This window comes from Amblyomma maculatum, chromosome 3 (genome assembly GCF_055883805.1).
Source record: "Amblyomma maculatum isolate TAMU_Amacu chromosome 3, ASM5588380v1, whole genome shotgun sequence".
Lineage (NCBI taxonomy): Eukaryota > Metazoa > Arthropoda > Arachnida > Ixodida > Ixodidae > Amblyomma > Amblyomma maculatum.
In genome coordinates this window covers 132,840,356-132,856,437 of record NC_139346.1, presented here as the reverse complement: position 1 = coordinate 132,856,437, position 16,082 = coordinate 132,840,356, and the positions used below count along the sequence as shown (strand labels likewise).

At 49.9% G+C, this 16,082-nt stretch overlaps 1 protein-coding gene across 1 annotated transcript in view; it reads left to right on the top strand.

The window, feature by feature from the left end:
• The window catches only part of Argl (Argininosuccinate lyase), a 60,490-nt gene that overhangs the window by 2,794 nt on the left and 41,614 nt on the right, over nucleotides 1-16,082 (top strand). The window contains exons 4-5 of the mRNA XM_084598075.1: nucleotides 418-501; nucleotides 7,239-7,298. Of these exons, the coding sequence (XP_084454201.1) occupies nucleotides 418-501; nucleotides 7,239-7,298 (144 nt within the window). The remainder of the gene's footprint in view (nucleotides 1-417; nucleotides 502-7,238; nucleotides 7,299-16,082) is intronic.

The window sequence follows — 16,082 nt, the reverse complement described above, 5'->3', positions numbered from 1 at the left end:
CACTGCATGTCCGTCGAAAAATGTATAACTAGCATCACAGACGGTCTTGCTTTTTTTTTTGTTTTGCTAGTTAGTGGGTTTATTTCTTTTGGAAGTGCATCCAACGTTGTATGAATGTTATATAATCTTTTGATTCATTGTGTGCTAACCGCAAATATTTATGTATCTACGCGTTATTATTATTTAAATGCCTGCTAATATTTTACTTGTTCTTACACGTCTTTATTTGTTTCACTCCTGTAAAATCCCCGCATAGGACTGACAGTATAAATTAATAAATACTTGACACCAAATATAATTTGCCCTGGACGACACTTCTTGTTTTTTAAACATTGTGTGTGCAAAAAGAAAAAGAAAAGAGCACATGTTTAAAAAAGTGAGGTTTGGGATGAGAGTGCGAGTTTTCTGAGCTTCCAGATGGAAAACGAATGGTGCTCGGAGACATTCCATGTTAGCCAGGACGACGAAGATATTCACTCCGCAAACGAACGTCGACTCAAGGTAAGCTGGCGCATATTTAAACCATTCCTAATAGTACTATACATTTCACGTGAAAACTCTGCTTAGAGTGTTATACTAGAGTGCAGTGCACGGCTTAAAAACATAGAGGCAGGTGACCTTCAAATAAGCCTTCCGCCCAATGACGGCAACCGATTGTAGGGCTAGGTTAAGAAAAATTAGGGCTCTGGGCTGATATGTGTACATATCCCCACTTTCCCCTATCTTGGCTGTCTCTTCTACTCCATACAATACGTCTACAAATTACGCAAAGTTTAATTTCAACTATACCACATTAAAAAAAAAAAGAAAAAGAACTAGGTTTGGTCAATGTGATTAATTCGGCAGTAATACATTAGCTTTAGTTTTATAGTGCACACAATACAAGCGTAGCCACTAACGCTCAGGAGGAGATAACAGTCCGGAACGCTCTGTAACGTGCACGGCCCATTTTCGTCTCCCAAAGTGGTAGAAAGGGAGTGGTGCAACTATTTGAGAGATGTTGTGGAAAGGAAGCCTTTTCCTCCTTATCCCCTCAGTTGTTTCCGTTGCATTTCTTGGATGTTCCCAACCCACATCATTCCCCTCAGTGCGCCACAGGACGGAGGGGTTGACGGGAAGCATTAGAACCTCCTCCCCAATCCGAAAGCAAACGCAGATCGCCTGGCAAGAAAGGTACCTCTCCCAGGGTGACGCCAAATTCCAGTTTTTTTTTTTTTCAACTCGACAAAGTCTCCCCAAAGACTGAATGAAGTCGCATGGCTCCATCTCCTCATTGTGGTTCTCTCGCTTTATGCGTGTCGCCTCGGGAAGGAACAGCAGTTTACGCTAGGTAGCGAAGCACTGGAAGTAGTAGGCGAATATGTCTGCTTAGGGCAACTATAGTTACCACAGATCCGGACCATGAAAAGGAAATAACAAGAAGAATAAGATTGGGATGGAGCACATTTGGTAAGCACTCGCAGATTATGACTAGCATCTTACCGGTATTGCTCAAGAGGAAAGTATACAACAATTGCATCCTACCTGCACTCACCTATGGGGCTGAAACGTGGAGGCTAACCAAGAGAGTTCTACTCAAGTTGAGGACAACGCAGAGGGCTATGGATCGAAAAATGGTAGGGGTAACATAAGAGATAGGAAGCGTGCAGAGTGGGTCAGAGAAATAACTCAAGTTACTGACATTCTAGTGGAAATTAAGAAGAAGAAATGGGCATGGGCAGGACATGTAGTGTGAAGAGCGGGCAACCGATGTTCGCTTAGGGTAACAAACTGGTTCCAAGGGAAGGAAAGCGTAGCAGGGGCGGCAGAAAGTTAGGTGGGCGGATGAGATAAAGAAGTTCGCAGGGGTCAAGTGGATGCAGCTAGCACAGAACCGGGCTAATTGGAGAAATATGGGAGAGGCCTTCGCCCTGCAGTGGGTATAGTCAGGCTGATGATGATGATGATGATGATGCGTGTCGCTCGAAGTTCGATTCCATATCTATGAAGCAGGTGGGCCCCCTTCCCCTACTCTCGGAGATGAGGCTATGAGCTCCAGCCTCCCCCTTCTCCTCCTCTCCCCGTATACAGCGCCGGTCGAATGTAATGACGTTGCTGGCAATAGAGTTATATATATAGGTATATATATATATAACGGATACGTACTAGCAGAGGCGTATGTCAGTTTAGCGAACGCCTCTTACGCGCTCTGATTTACTGATTTATTTATAGGAAGGGAAAGGCGTGGTAACTGTCTCACTTATTTTCTGTGGACACCTCAACCGGCGTAGGGGAATGTAGGAAGGTGGGAGTGAAAGTGGAAAGAGAGAAAGAGGAGTCGTAGTGGAGGGCTACGGAGTAATTTCGACCACCTGGGGATCTTTAACGTGCGCTGACATCGCACAGCACACGGGTGCTTCTTCGTTTCGCCTCTATCGAAACGCAGCCCCCGAGGTCGGGTTCGAACCCGGGTACTCCGGCACAGTGGTCGGGCGTCTTACCACTGCACCACCCCTGCGGGGCTCTTGCGCGCTCTCATATGTCTGGCGCAGTGCCAGGCGGTAACGCGTAGCCTGACATCATTTGGCGGACTGGCAGGAACATTGAAATCAATCCGTCATCAGTGAAATCGACAAGACCGCCCCAGTAACCTGCATCACGACTGCGGATTAATTAATTAATAGGAAGGGAAAGGCACGGTAACTGTCTCACTTGTTTTCTGTAGACACCTCAACCGCACCTGTAAGGAAAGGAAGGAAGGTGGGAGTGAAAGTGGAAAGAGAGAAAGAGGAGCCGTAGTGGGAGGCTATGGAGTAATTTCAGCCACCTGGGGACCTTTAGCGTGCGCTGATATCGCAGGTCTCCCCTGATGGGGCTGGGACAGGTAGGTCACCGCCGCTTGCGGCGGGGGCTAGCCTGTCCAAATTTTTATCGGTTGTAGGCCGTCATTGCACCCGCCACCACTTCGGTTGTTGTTGTTGTTGTTGTAGTGGTTATTTATTGTATGTACAAAAGGAAATAAAAGATGTTTGCCAGCCCCGGTATCTGCTATCTTATATCTGAAGCACCTGAACTGGGGCGGCGGAAATAAAGGGATAGCGAGGAGAAGGTAGAGGAAATCAAAGAGGTGAGTGATAGGGAGAAAGAAAAGGGTAGGTAAAAATAAAAGAAATATATACACTATGGTACAGATACAGTAGTTTGCTTGAGGCCCACCCGCAAATGTCTTAGGTCACTAAGCACTCGGCACATCGGGCGGGCCTCCGCAATAGCTCTGCGTCCAGGCAACTGTTCACAACGCACGCACTGGCACACTGTACAAAACACTGACGGCTGTCGTGGGCGATGGGCCGTTATTGTGGGAAATAGCACACGTGGAGAGTTCAGTCACAGCGCGCACTATCTGGCGAGGTGAAATAGGGGAGAAAACCTGGGCCAGGGGGCGCTGCGCCGCTCTGTGCGTCAGCGCCCTCCATGGAGACCCCGTCAAAATCTACGCGCAGCCCGGCCGCGTCGTCTGCTAACCGCCGCATAGAAAAGCATGTTGTCGTCTGCTCCGCGCTGCTTTCTAGCACGTGTTTGCGCGCGCGCGCTCGGGAGTTTCTCTCCTCCTCCGGCCGCATTGTGGCCACCGTCGCGCTCTAACAATGAGGGGGGAAGAAGGAAGAAAGAAAAGAACTAGAAGGAAAATAATGACGGCGCACTTTTTTCGCGAAGCTTGTGTGGAAACGGTAACGGGATGGTTGTGGGCCTTTTTTTTTTTTTTGGGGGGGGGGGGGGGATATCTCGTACCGTTCGTTTGTCGTACTTCTCTAACTGGCGGTGCTGAAGCAGCCATCGTGGAACCGGGTCGGCCTCAAGAAACAGATATTCGTCATTAATGCGATCACTTTACGTCAATCATCCTATCCTCATACGCGATCCTGCTTCGGGAGCTCAAAACTGCGCGTTCGCTATAGGAGATAACTGAACTAGGAATTGCGCAGCGTAACAGTGGAATTAAGAAGACAAAGATTTCCGTGGAGAGATGTCCCCGTCTGCATGGAAAGTCGTCAGACATTTCCTCGCTGTTCGTCTCGTGGAGAGGAAACTGCCGCAAAAATGGCATGCATCGGCTTCTGGGGAATGACCCAGGTCGTTAAGAAACCCCTCATCGTTAATGGTAGCTAGGTCATTGATTTCAGATGGCAGCGCCGCAGCAGTGAACTTCCCCTGGCCGGTGTCGGCAGGAACCAAAGGGTAAGGCGGCATGCTTTGTGCCTTTGTAGGGAACGCATCCTAAACGCGCCGAAAACAGGCCCCACGGCGCCGGCAGCACTGCCTAAAACGTTTGTCCCCAAAGAGCTGAATAGGCCCCTTTCAAGTGACCAGTCACAAAGGGAAAGGAAGGAGCACTCGAAGGCTGGACCCTTCATTCTGTGAACATGGACAGAGGCATCAAGAGGTGCCGCCTTAAGTCCTTCAAGATAAATGTCGTTTGCCTCCCGCCTTCAAGCAGCGAATTCGCGTTCATTTTTTTTTATGTATGTCTGAGCCTGCCAACAAGCGCTCTTTGAAAACAATGTCCGGCGATCAATTAATCAGAATTTCTTGCTTTCAAAAGCACCGATAAAAAACATGCCTCCAGCCAGCCTCTATGTCAGCCGGGGCACAGAAAAAAGCAAAATTAAGAAATCCCACTGGCAAAGAGCGCCGGCTTTGCGCGCGAGAACGCGCCACCAACCCCCCTCGTCCTCACTCTCCTTCTCCCGCTCCGCGTGCACGCGCGGCTGAACGTAGCACGCGCTCCCGAGCGAGCGAGCTGCGCAGACTCCGCAGACAGCCACGCGCAGCGCGGGCGCGGATGCGCGTAGGTTTTGTAGTTCCTCTCCGCTCCGCTGGAAACCGAGCGCTGGCGTCGCGGAGCAAACTCCAGCTTTGGTTCCCTATAGGCGGGTAATCAAGCCCGCCTGTTCGATGTACTCACACAGGCTCACGTGAGCTCGCTCGCGGACGCGCGCACTGCCCGGCGGCCACAGGAGCACAGCTGCGCTGTCCGGGATTACCACCCGCGCTCTGTAAGCCGCCAGCAACTCACGTCGTGGTTCGGCTAGCGCGGTGCAGTGCAGTAGAAGATGTCCCAGAGTTTCTACCGCGCCACAGCCGTCATACACGTCACTAGTGGCAAGTCCGTGGCGCATCCGTCGTTCCCCAGGCCACACACATCCAATGCGTGCACGGAGGATCATTGCGCGTTGCAGCCGAGTCAGCGAGCGGCCGCTGACACCATGAATGCGCTCACCTCTTGCGATGCGTGGGTCGGGGTGCTGCGTCCGGAGGTGATCGTCGATTACCGCACGCACATCCGTTTTATTCCACAAGCAGGCTTATTTACCAGACCGCAATATCAAAAGAAAATGCACGGCAGGCTTTAAATGTGCTCTTATTCATTTTTACAATATTTCCGCTATCTGTCACCAGGTGACGCTGCTCAGAGGACCCTAGACCCTACTAGACCCTACTAGACCCTACTAGGGTGTCTCGATACCAGCGACGGCGGCGCGCTACATCGAGGCACCCTAGACCCTACAGACCCTACCGTTCAGAGAACGGAATCACGCCCGCCGAAGAGCTTCGGCGGGCGTGATTCCGTTCTCTTGTAAAAATGTAAAAATGAATAAGAGCACATTCAAAGCCTGCCGTGCAGTTTCTTTTGATATTGCTGTGTGGTACATAAGCCTGCTTGTGGAATAAACCGCAGTTGATATCCTGCGTATACGTGGTGCTTTCTTTACCTTCGTCCGTGCGTGTTTTTTTGTGCGCTGGAATAATGTCTCATCATTATATCTTAGGCGGCGGCACCCACCCCCTTACTTGCGTATTGGGTGGGGGGGGGGGGGGGGGATCATCTTATCTGTTGTAAATTAGTTATTCTACCTATCTTTCATAATCGTATTTGAAACCACTAACCCAGCTTTCTGCGCTCAGCGACGCCGTTCGTTGGATGGCATTTGAAGGACGCGTACCGTTCCATCTTTGAATATCAGCCAATATCGTAAGAGCTCTGCGTTGCAGAAAAGCCGGCGTCTCCGTCGGCACAGGTAGCGAGTGAAACATTTCCACTGCAAGGTTCTGATATCAAATGATCTTGGGCGGGAATTTCAAACACCCGACAATGCTCAGGCTAATCATGCCGTCACGCGTGGGGTGAAATATATATTAAAACGTGATGTGAAATGAGAAATAAATGTCGCCGCATGTCTCAAGTGATTTCGCCTTGAGTATTTTTTTTATTTAAATTAAAACCCACGACCTTTGCTTTGTGAGCCAGACGCGCCACAGAAAAGGCCACGCAGGTCTTGGTCGCATACAAGAGGGGGTTTACGTGTATGACATGCAGCCTTTCACATAGAGCAGTGTTTGATGACTGTAAGTCAGTGAGTATGCTTGTAATTATAATATAGAAGAGGAGTCCAGGCCACTCTCACGCCATACCTTTAAAAGTGTAATACGCGCGCTCATGGCACGCACCACTATTAAATCTGTTATAGAAAAGTGCATACGTATACCACGGCCGCTCGATGGAAGCGCACTGGGCGCTTCCATCGAGTGGCCGTGTATATACTTTCTATTAAACATTTAGTTTAGCGCTGCCGCTGACCGCCACCGTCTACCGCTGCCGCGCGAGCGTCAGTACGCATGCGCAGATCACCCTAATGACGCCCGACAGATGGTGCCACGTTCCCGATAAATGCCGGCGGATTCGGCACGCAGACACCAATCAGTATTTGCCAACGTATCTGACGGACGCCGCGCGGTAGCGGTAGAAAGTCGCGGTGAGCGGTAGCGCTATACTAAACGTCTGTAATGGCACAACAGAAGGCCGCCTAAAGCATACAGATGAAGTACTTACATTTTGTTAACAGAGGTATATATGTGAGGCCAACCTCAGCGCATCTCACACTATGTCACCGTTAAATGACACTGTCGCCAACCACAATGCATATACATGCTGTACGCCTTCAGAGCTGTTGCATTTAGTGACTGAGTGAGACACCAAATATACTCTCCTGGACCAGTAGGCGTGGCTTCATGTATACGCGATGTCTGGGAAGAAAATTAGGAAACAAAATTGAGTCGAATAACAATGACAGGTTCCGGTGAACATTATAAAACAAGAAAAAAAAAGTGACAATCGCAGCTTGACACAGCATAGCTAGAGGCAAGAATACCGGACTTATATGCTATAGGACCAAAAGTAAACATTTTTTCTTTTGCAGGAAATCGTCGGCCACGAGATCGGTGGCAAGCTACATACGGGCCGAAGTCGGAATGACCAGGTAATGCATGCACACCTAATGCATATGAACCTTCTTACAGTTAAGGGCTTCATTAAATCCAATTCAGACCCACAAGGGATTTTGAGCCTTAAGGTGCGGGATGGAGATACGTCCTTTGTGTCCTCGTCCTTCGCGCTGTTTAATCCATTAATGACTTTGGTGGGTGCCTTACAAAAAATGATTACGTCACTTCCTAATGCGAAATTTGAGCGCAGCTTCTCAGCTGTTTCACCTTTTCGATAGATTGAGGCAAAGATTTCGAGCAAGACACGTATGTACAATTACAGACAACTTTTTTAATTTTTAACACGTATTCCATCAAGAAACTTTCCACTAACAGTTCTTGGCTGCCATGACAGAAGCTTTGTGGTTGGAGAAAAGAAGATGGCAATTGAGTTATCGGTAGGTTACGGGAAGCAGCGCGTGGACCCATAGGAACGTTGAGCGACGAACAGATGCAACGACAGCGAGTGAAGCGAGTTAGAACGGGATGCACGCATTGTGATCCGCTGACAGCGAGCCGGCGTTTCGGCAACCGGAGAGCACCCTCGCCGCCACGCAGGAACAGGGGGACCCCCTCCTCCTCTTTCTGCATGGCGGCGATGATGTTCTACGCAGTCGCGTTGTCTTGAACCGCTTGCGGCGGCAGCGGCATCAGTCAGTCGCTGCTAGCGCTGCCTCTCCGGTGTTATCCGGTTGCTGCGCGCGCTCTTGCCCCCATCGTTCGCCCCTGAGTGTACCGCCCTCCTCTCTTCCTGCGAGGCTCCGGTTGCCGAAGCGCCGGCTCGAACTGGGGGGATGAAAGGGGGGCGAAGCTGGTTACGAGGACGACGCGGTCGACACCGCCGGCGACTCGAAACCCAGGAACGGGCGCCAGACAGCTGCGCTCTAAAGCAGAATTGCGAGTTCTTGAAGGTGTGTCGAATCTTGTTAGGGTGTAAAAGAATGACGGAGGTTTAACCCTACTCAAACCTGGTTACAACGAGCGAAAGCACCCGCGGCGGTGTTTGCGTGTGTCTCTGAGATGTCATTTGGAGGGGTGATATCAATTTGTTCTTAAATGTATCTTGGGGTTTTCCACTGTTGCCTCATTTATACATAAAAAACAAATTCCACCGGTTTTTTGTGAAAATTCCTAATTACTCGCGAGCGCTGGACAAACTTCAGAAGCAAAATTTCGCTATGAATCGTACGCTGGGACCATTTGTACTAGTATGTTCATAAAAAGTATCTTACATACAGTTCTCTCAAATAGAGTAAAAACAAAAGAAAAAACGGAGGTCATTGGTTTTCTTATGACAGGCTCTACTATCTCGTTCCGAGCGCAACAAAAACTTTAAAAGCAAGATTTTCCCGCTCATCGGTAGCTTAAACCATTTACATTTCCATATGCATAACAGCAATTAATGGTATCCCATAGTTTCTCCACAATTGAACGGTGTCACAGAATCCTGGACTTCTAACATATCTGAAAAGTGGAACCTTCCGTATAATAATATATACGTATAATACTATAGTTTTCCGAGTCTTGTGCCACGCTGTGACGCCGCATTGGCGACACGGACCGACGGCGAGGGGACAGCGAGCGGTGCGGTGTAATGTGCTGGCGGCCCGACGAGTTGTGCGGTTGCCCTGGAGATGTCACCGAAGGTGGGCGCAAGGTGTCGTACTGATAATTTCAGTCAGCCATAGTGCGCGTGCAGGGGCAGAACGCAGAGTACGGCGGCACAGGCGGGCGACGTGGCCTGGAATACCGCAGGCATAGCAAATAGGCCGTTTGTCATTCGTGCGCCAAGGATTGCGTCGTTGATCGGAACCGTGGGGCGACCGACGGTGGCGCCATGTCGGCACGTACGCGAAGGACTGTGGCGGCCATGGAGGAAAGGAACAACATAGGAGAGGCCCTTCCCATTCCCAATGCATTGGAGAAAGTGTGGCGGAAGTGACGTCAAAAATTAGGTTTAACCAATTCGGGCCATTAGCAACGGCGACGCTGTTGCTATGAGAACTCGGGCCACTAGCAACAGCGTTGCTAATGGCCCTAGGTACGTGAGCGTCGCGGAGAAAGAAAATGCGGAGGGTATAGGAGGTGGAGAGACGTTGCAGCATCCGTTCGCGGCGCGGCCGCGCCGGCTTCGAAAAAATGACGTCAGGGCCTCTCCTAAGTTCTTTCCTTCCTCCATGTTGGCGGCGGTGGGCGGGCGGCAACTTGTGCATACGTGGGAGGCATCTGTACTTGCACAGGTAGAGGCAGCACGACAACAGGGGGGCTGTAACTCAATGGTGCAGCAAGAGGTGTGGGCTGCAGTGGAGCAGGGTCGATAGGTGTGACAGGCGCTGGCTGGCCAAAACTGGGAAGTGCATCGGCAACCTCCTGCGTGATGGTGTGTCGGATAGTAGGGGTAAGCAGCTGAGCTGTAGACGACGGGCGTGGGCCAGACAAAAGCCCAAGCGGTCGGGAGACCTCATCTCGAACTAAATCTTTGATATGAGCCTAAAGGTCGCTGCTCACAGCCAGGCCAGAGATGGACGCAGCAGGTGCAGGAGGGCGACGAGTGCAGAGGCGCTGCTTGAACAACTCGTCGAAATTTTGACAAAGGCTGTATACTGAGGCCACCGTGGTGGGGCTCTTTACCTACAGCATGTGAAATACATCGGCATCATTGCTCTTCATTATGTGCTTTATCTTTTTAGCCTCATTCATAGACGGGTTGACACGCTTGCATAAATCCATGACGTCTTCTATGTAGCTTGTGAAGGTTTCAGCTTCACGGTGAATTCGTACGCGCAAGGCTTCTTCAGCGCGTAGTTTCCGCACTGTGGGACGACCGAAAATGTCTGTGAACTTTGTCGTGAAGGTAGCCCAAGTTGGAATGTCGGTCTCATGATTTCGATACCATAGTTTAGCAACGTTACTCAGGTAAAAGATGACGTTGTTGATCTTTCTGCGGTCATCCCAGTTATTATGACGACTCACTCGCTCGTACGAGGCCAACCAATTTTCAACATCCTGGTCGCCCTGCCCGCTGAAAACTGCGGGGTCTCGCTGCCGAATGGCACCGGAGCATGAGATGAACTGCGAAGGGGCTGCCACTGGCTGTCGGCCTACCTCGTTTGTCGCCATGGGTATCGTACGGCTGCGGAGCTTCATGGTGATCGTGTAAGAATCTCACCCCGCACCTCCACCAATTGAAGAGGGGTTTATCGGGGGGTTATTTGGAGGACTGGAGACGGCGACCGGTGACACACGACGATCGTAAAGTGAAGCACAGTCTCGTCCGAACAAGACAGCCTGAGCTTCCAGTGCGCGCACCAGCTGATCGGCCAGGAACCCAGCAGTTTTCATCGTCGTTTGCGTGGGTGCTGTATCACCTTCTTCCTTACAATATATATATTAAGGCCCGACTGACCCGTTATATATATTATATATATATATATATATATATATATATATATATATATATATATATATATATATATATATATATATATATATATATATATATATATATATATATAACGGGTCAGTCGGGCCTTAATCGCATTTATTGTCTAAAGTCAATATTTAATAGTTAAAAATAATATAATTAACAAATTAACTAACTCCAAAACAAAAAATTGCCTGAGGTTAGTACGACGGTTGCTGCCAGCTCTATGCAACCGGTTTCGCTGCCCTACCTGGAATGTATTTTTTAACCTTTGACGCAAGTTAGCTGGGACATCCGGTATATGCGGTAACATAAATTTGGTCGCCACATCGCAAAAGTAAGCTGAAGTAAGTTCAGCGGCTTTCTAACATGTCTTCCATGTCCCCACTACATGCATAATTTGGGTTCATGAGCTTTTACGGGAGCTATCGCACGAATAAAGAGCAGATGAAAGCCGCGATAAGTGCGGCTCAAAACAGTTTCTCGCTTTCTCGCTGGGATGAGACCTATATAGTATGAGGGCGCGATAACTTACGGCATTCGGGGCGCTCGATAAATGCAGGCTATTATCTTTATGATGGTGTGCACGGAGGGGTCTGAGCACACAGCCAGCGCACATAGAAAGGGGGCAGCACGCAGTATGCTGGACTATAGTGTTCCCTTACATGCTCCTGCAAGGAGCATATACAGGTATGTTTTCAATGCACTGTGCCCGTGATTTGTTTGGTTTACACTTTACAGGGTTTAACCGTCTCAGTGTGATATCGGCTATGATGGACGCCGCAGTGAAGGGCTTCAGGTATTTCGACTCCCATACAGGGTCGATTCCCTCCAGAATTTATTCAATTTTGTTTTTATCCCTCTACCCTTCGCCACTAGCTGAAGCAACGCCCCGCCGTAAGATCAGCGAAATAGTAAAACTGCTCAAAGAAGACGGGACTAAAGACAGACGCTAGCACAGACAAGGCGCAGACTTCCAATTACCTGTATCCATTAAACAGGTGGCTTGCTCTTTCGCCCGTCAGAGCGTCCTACCTAAGCTTCGGTCAGTACGAGCGAATGCGGGTTTTTTTTTTACGTATTTATAGGAAGGGAAAGACGCGGTAACTGTCTCACTTGTTTTTCTGTGGACACCGCAACCGCGCCGTAAGGGAAGGGAGGAAGGAGGGAGTGAAAGTGGAGAGAGAGAAAGAGGAGCCGTAGTGGAGGGCTACGGAGTAATTTCGACCACCTGGGGATCTTTAACGTGCACTGACATCGCACAGCACACGAAGCCTCTTCGTTTCGCCTCCATCGAAACGCAGCCGCCGAGGTCGGGTTCGAACCCGGGTACTCCGGCACAGTAGTCGGGCGTCTTACCACTGCACCACCCCGGCGGGGCGCGAATGCGGGGTGTGGCGTCATTGCAACCACTGGCGCAGGGAGGGAACTCCAACAATGACATAGATTATAGAATCGGTCCTAGAAATATTACACTGCACCAATCCTAATCCTAAATATCGCGAAGTACATGGGTGTCTCAGTGCATAATAGGAGAAAAGTCACTCATTGATATTTCCCACGTTTTTTCATTCCTTAAAGAAGCAAAGCTTTTAAACAAGCAAGGCGTCCGTGTGCTGTGCGATGTCAGTGCACGTTAAAGAACCCCAGGTGGTCGAAATTTCCGGAGTCCTCCACTACGGCGTCTCTCATAGCCTGAGTTGCTTTGGGACGTTAAACCCCACAAACCAACCAAACCAAAGCTTTTAAACTAACTGTAAAATCTCTACCTGTTTAATTTCAAACCTTGCTATTGGCGCATGATGGCCTGAGTCGCATATGTGCCATTAAACTCAACACAACACAATAATCGAAACGCGACCGCCGCGGCTGCGATTGAAGCCGCGTCATCGAGACTATAGTCGAATGCCCTGATAACTCAGCCGACGCGGCATGGCCACGTTTTGTTGCGAAAGCAACACTACGACAGCCAAAACGAGACCTGGTGTGGCCGCAGTTACGTTGTGAAGAGGCGTAACTACGAGAAGAAGAGACGACAAAGAAGAACACTGCGAAGAAGACGAAGGAAAAGATTAAGAAGATGAAGAAGAGAAAGAAGAACGCTCGGTCACCCGCAGTTAATACTTTTCCTCCACATTCGGTTCAGCAGCGTTGAACCCTTCTCATTTTACTGCTCACAAGAGAAGGTGGATAGGGAATACTATTAGGTAAACGGCTTTATTTAGCATAAAAAAGATTTAGCTGCCGTTGTACACGGAGCCAACGCCCAGAGCGAACATTCAGGCACTGATTCTTCTTCGTCCGGACCCCGAAACGCGAACATTCGGGCACCGAATGAGATTTAACGAGACGAGCTCTTCGCTATCTTCTCAGCTTTCTCAAAGGATGTCGCTAGGATGGCGTAATGTTTAAGTGACGAATGGTGTGAAAAGTAGCTGTTCCTGGCCCTACGGGGCTGGGAGTGGTAGGTCAATGCCGCTTGCGGCGGGGGCTAGTCTGCCACCGAATTTTTATCTGTTGTAGGCCGTCATTGCACCCGTCACCGCTTCGGTGCTGGACAACGGATGTTGCGGCACGCGTCTTTCTCCGCCTTTTATTTTTCTTTCTCTTCTACTTTACTTCTGTCCTCACGAGGCAGCGGAGGTGGCTCAGCTGCAGAGCCAGTAACAGGCCCGTGCATTTTCTTTTCCTTCTGCGGTGTTGGTTGGTTGGTTGGTTTGTGGGGTTTAACGTCCCAAAGCGACTCAGACTATGAGAGACGCCGTAGTGGACTACTCCGGAAATTTCGACCACCTGGGGTTCTTTAACGTGCACTGACATCTCCGGTTGTCGAGCCCCGCGGGGGTGGTGCAGTGGTAAGACGCCCGACTACTGTCCGGAGTTCCCGGGTTCGAACACGACCAAGGCGGCTGCGTTTCGATGGAGGCGAAATGAAGAGGCGTCCGTGTGCTGTGCGATGTCAGCGCACGTTAAAGATCCCCAGGTGGTCGAAATTACTCCGTAGCCCTCCCCTACGGCTCCCCTTTCTCTCTTTCCGCTTTCACTCCCGCCTTTATCCCTTCCTTTACGGCGCGGTTTAGGTGTCCACATAGCAAGTGTGACAGATTCCCTTCCCTTCCTTTGAACCAATTATTATTCTTCGGTTGCCGAAGCGCTGGCTCGGCATCAGCGGATCGCGGTGCGTGCAACCCAAGCCGAAACGCAGAGCCAAGTGGACTTGTATCGCTAGCGGTGTCGGCGGCATCAGTCAGTCGCTGCTATCTCTTCGCCTTGCAACGTTCCTATGGGCCCACGCGATGCTTCCCACGACCTCCCAATAACTTGCTCTCTTCTTCGCTCATCCTCCAATGCCACCCCTGTGCGACGGCAGTCAGAGCGCCTGATCGGTGGATGCGGATCTGAAAATGCGCACCGCCCGAGCTGAAACGCACACATTCATCTATCGAAAAGTTGAAACAGCTAATGAGCTGCGCTCAAATTTCGCATTAGGAAGTAACGTAATCGTCGGCAATTTCTTTTTAACTTTTTGCTTGGTCGGACGAGCGCGATCATTTATGTCATGATCATTGCACAGCGGAAAGCTTCAGTGGCTTTTGAATCGCCTGTCTGTACCAGCGCTGGATTAGGGCACCATGTATGCATATGGCCTTGTTTTAGACGCTGGTATAGCAGTATACTACGCTTGAGCGATAAAGGGTGAGCTCGAAGAACGCATCCATTGTAAATGAAGCGTTTGGTTGGCGATGCGGGTCCAGACAACGTGAAGGCATGTTCGACCGCGACCTAGGTAACGGGCTAACAGGACATGATGAGTGTCACACCTCAAAGTATCCCGTAAAGTTTCAGGCGGTTCGTCTGAGTCAACTCCTGTAACTATACATAGCGGGAAATGTCCGTGCCACATAGCAAGAAGCCTTTAACAGGGAGCATGATTCCATTGGGAAGGTTGATTTCTGTCAGTGTGCAGAAGGCATGCACTTTCTGTAAGGACGGCACTCACACAGGCACTGTGTTGGAGGCTCGGTGATACGTGTATCCAGAGAATCCTGCCCTTGTTAGGCAAGAGACAAATATAAGTCTGCTTATATAGGTTATCTTGTATATAGAAGCCTTCCCTTGGACGTATGGCTACTTTATACGATCCTGATGGGCTGTTATGTGGGCGTGCCGGAAGAGCGTCGATATTAAGCAGACACGGTCGCTTTTGGGCAGGAGCAACAGACGATGCGACGGCGGCAGACGCGCTGGCGGATCCAGCGTCGCACTGAAACGCCCGTGTTTGCGATTCGCCTATCTCGTCTTCCATCGTCTCTTCGTTTCCGGCGGGTGTCGATTCAGAGTTAGGGGCATTAGCTGTAACCGCCATGGCTAACTGGTACCGCAGCTGTTCTTTCTTGATTGGTGTGAGTTCGCCTTGGCGGGCTCGCCATTCATGTGAGAATGCAACTAGGCCTAAAACAGTGTGACTCGTGTTAGGCGATGCTGGCTTTTCCCCGGGAGCAGGCCGTCGTTGGCTCGGATTGGTGCCACAGGTGATCTTGTGCCTGCGTGCTGCCAAGGGTAGCACTATAGCACAGCTCTAAACTGAAAATTCACTTCAACCGGCGGAATTTGCAAGTATACCTGCAAACGCACGTCTGACGTAATCTAGCGCTTACAGCGCCCCTCATTGAGTCCCACCCCACCCGACTCTGGCCAAACGGGCAAGGGCGGCGGCTTTGCCCAGCGGGGTCCCGGACTGGACTCCACTCATGCAAAGGGCCATCTTGGGCTTGCACTCTATTTTTTTTTTTCATTTTATGTTTTCACTGCCACAGAGGTGGGCATTTGACCTCAAAAACCTCGACCTCACCTCAAACTCAAAAAATATTTGGCGACCTCACTCAACCTCCACCTCATCACTTGAGGTTGAGGTCCCCCAGGCGACCTCACCTCACTTTTCAGGTGACCATTGGCGACCTCACTCAACCTCACCTCAAACTCAAAATGTGAGGTTGAGGTCAGGCGCTCGACCTCAAAAAAAAAAAAAAGAATCATTAAATTAAACCGTAACTTAAAGCAAATATACATTTCTCGGTAATCCTGGGGTATATATAGGCTAGCCAGAATTTTGTCGTATGAAGGCTGTATTTTACTCCTAATTTTATACTACAATTAATATCCTGGATAAAAGCAGAGAAACTCTGGACACTACATGTCCAACTCTGCACTAAAGTGGCAATCCTCTCCCCCTCCTCGCCTACCCTTTTGTGGTCGGTTTCAATCTAAGGCCTACATGGGTACCACGTTACTACGCATAGGCCCATAATGCAATACAAAGAGTTTATCCCATCTGACCCACGTGAATAAGATTCGT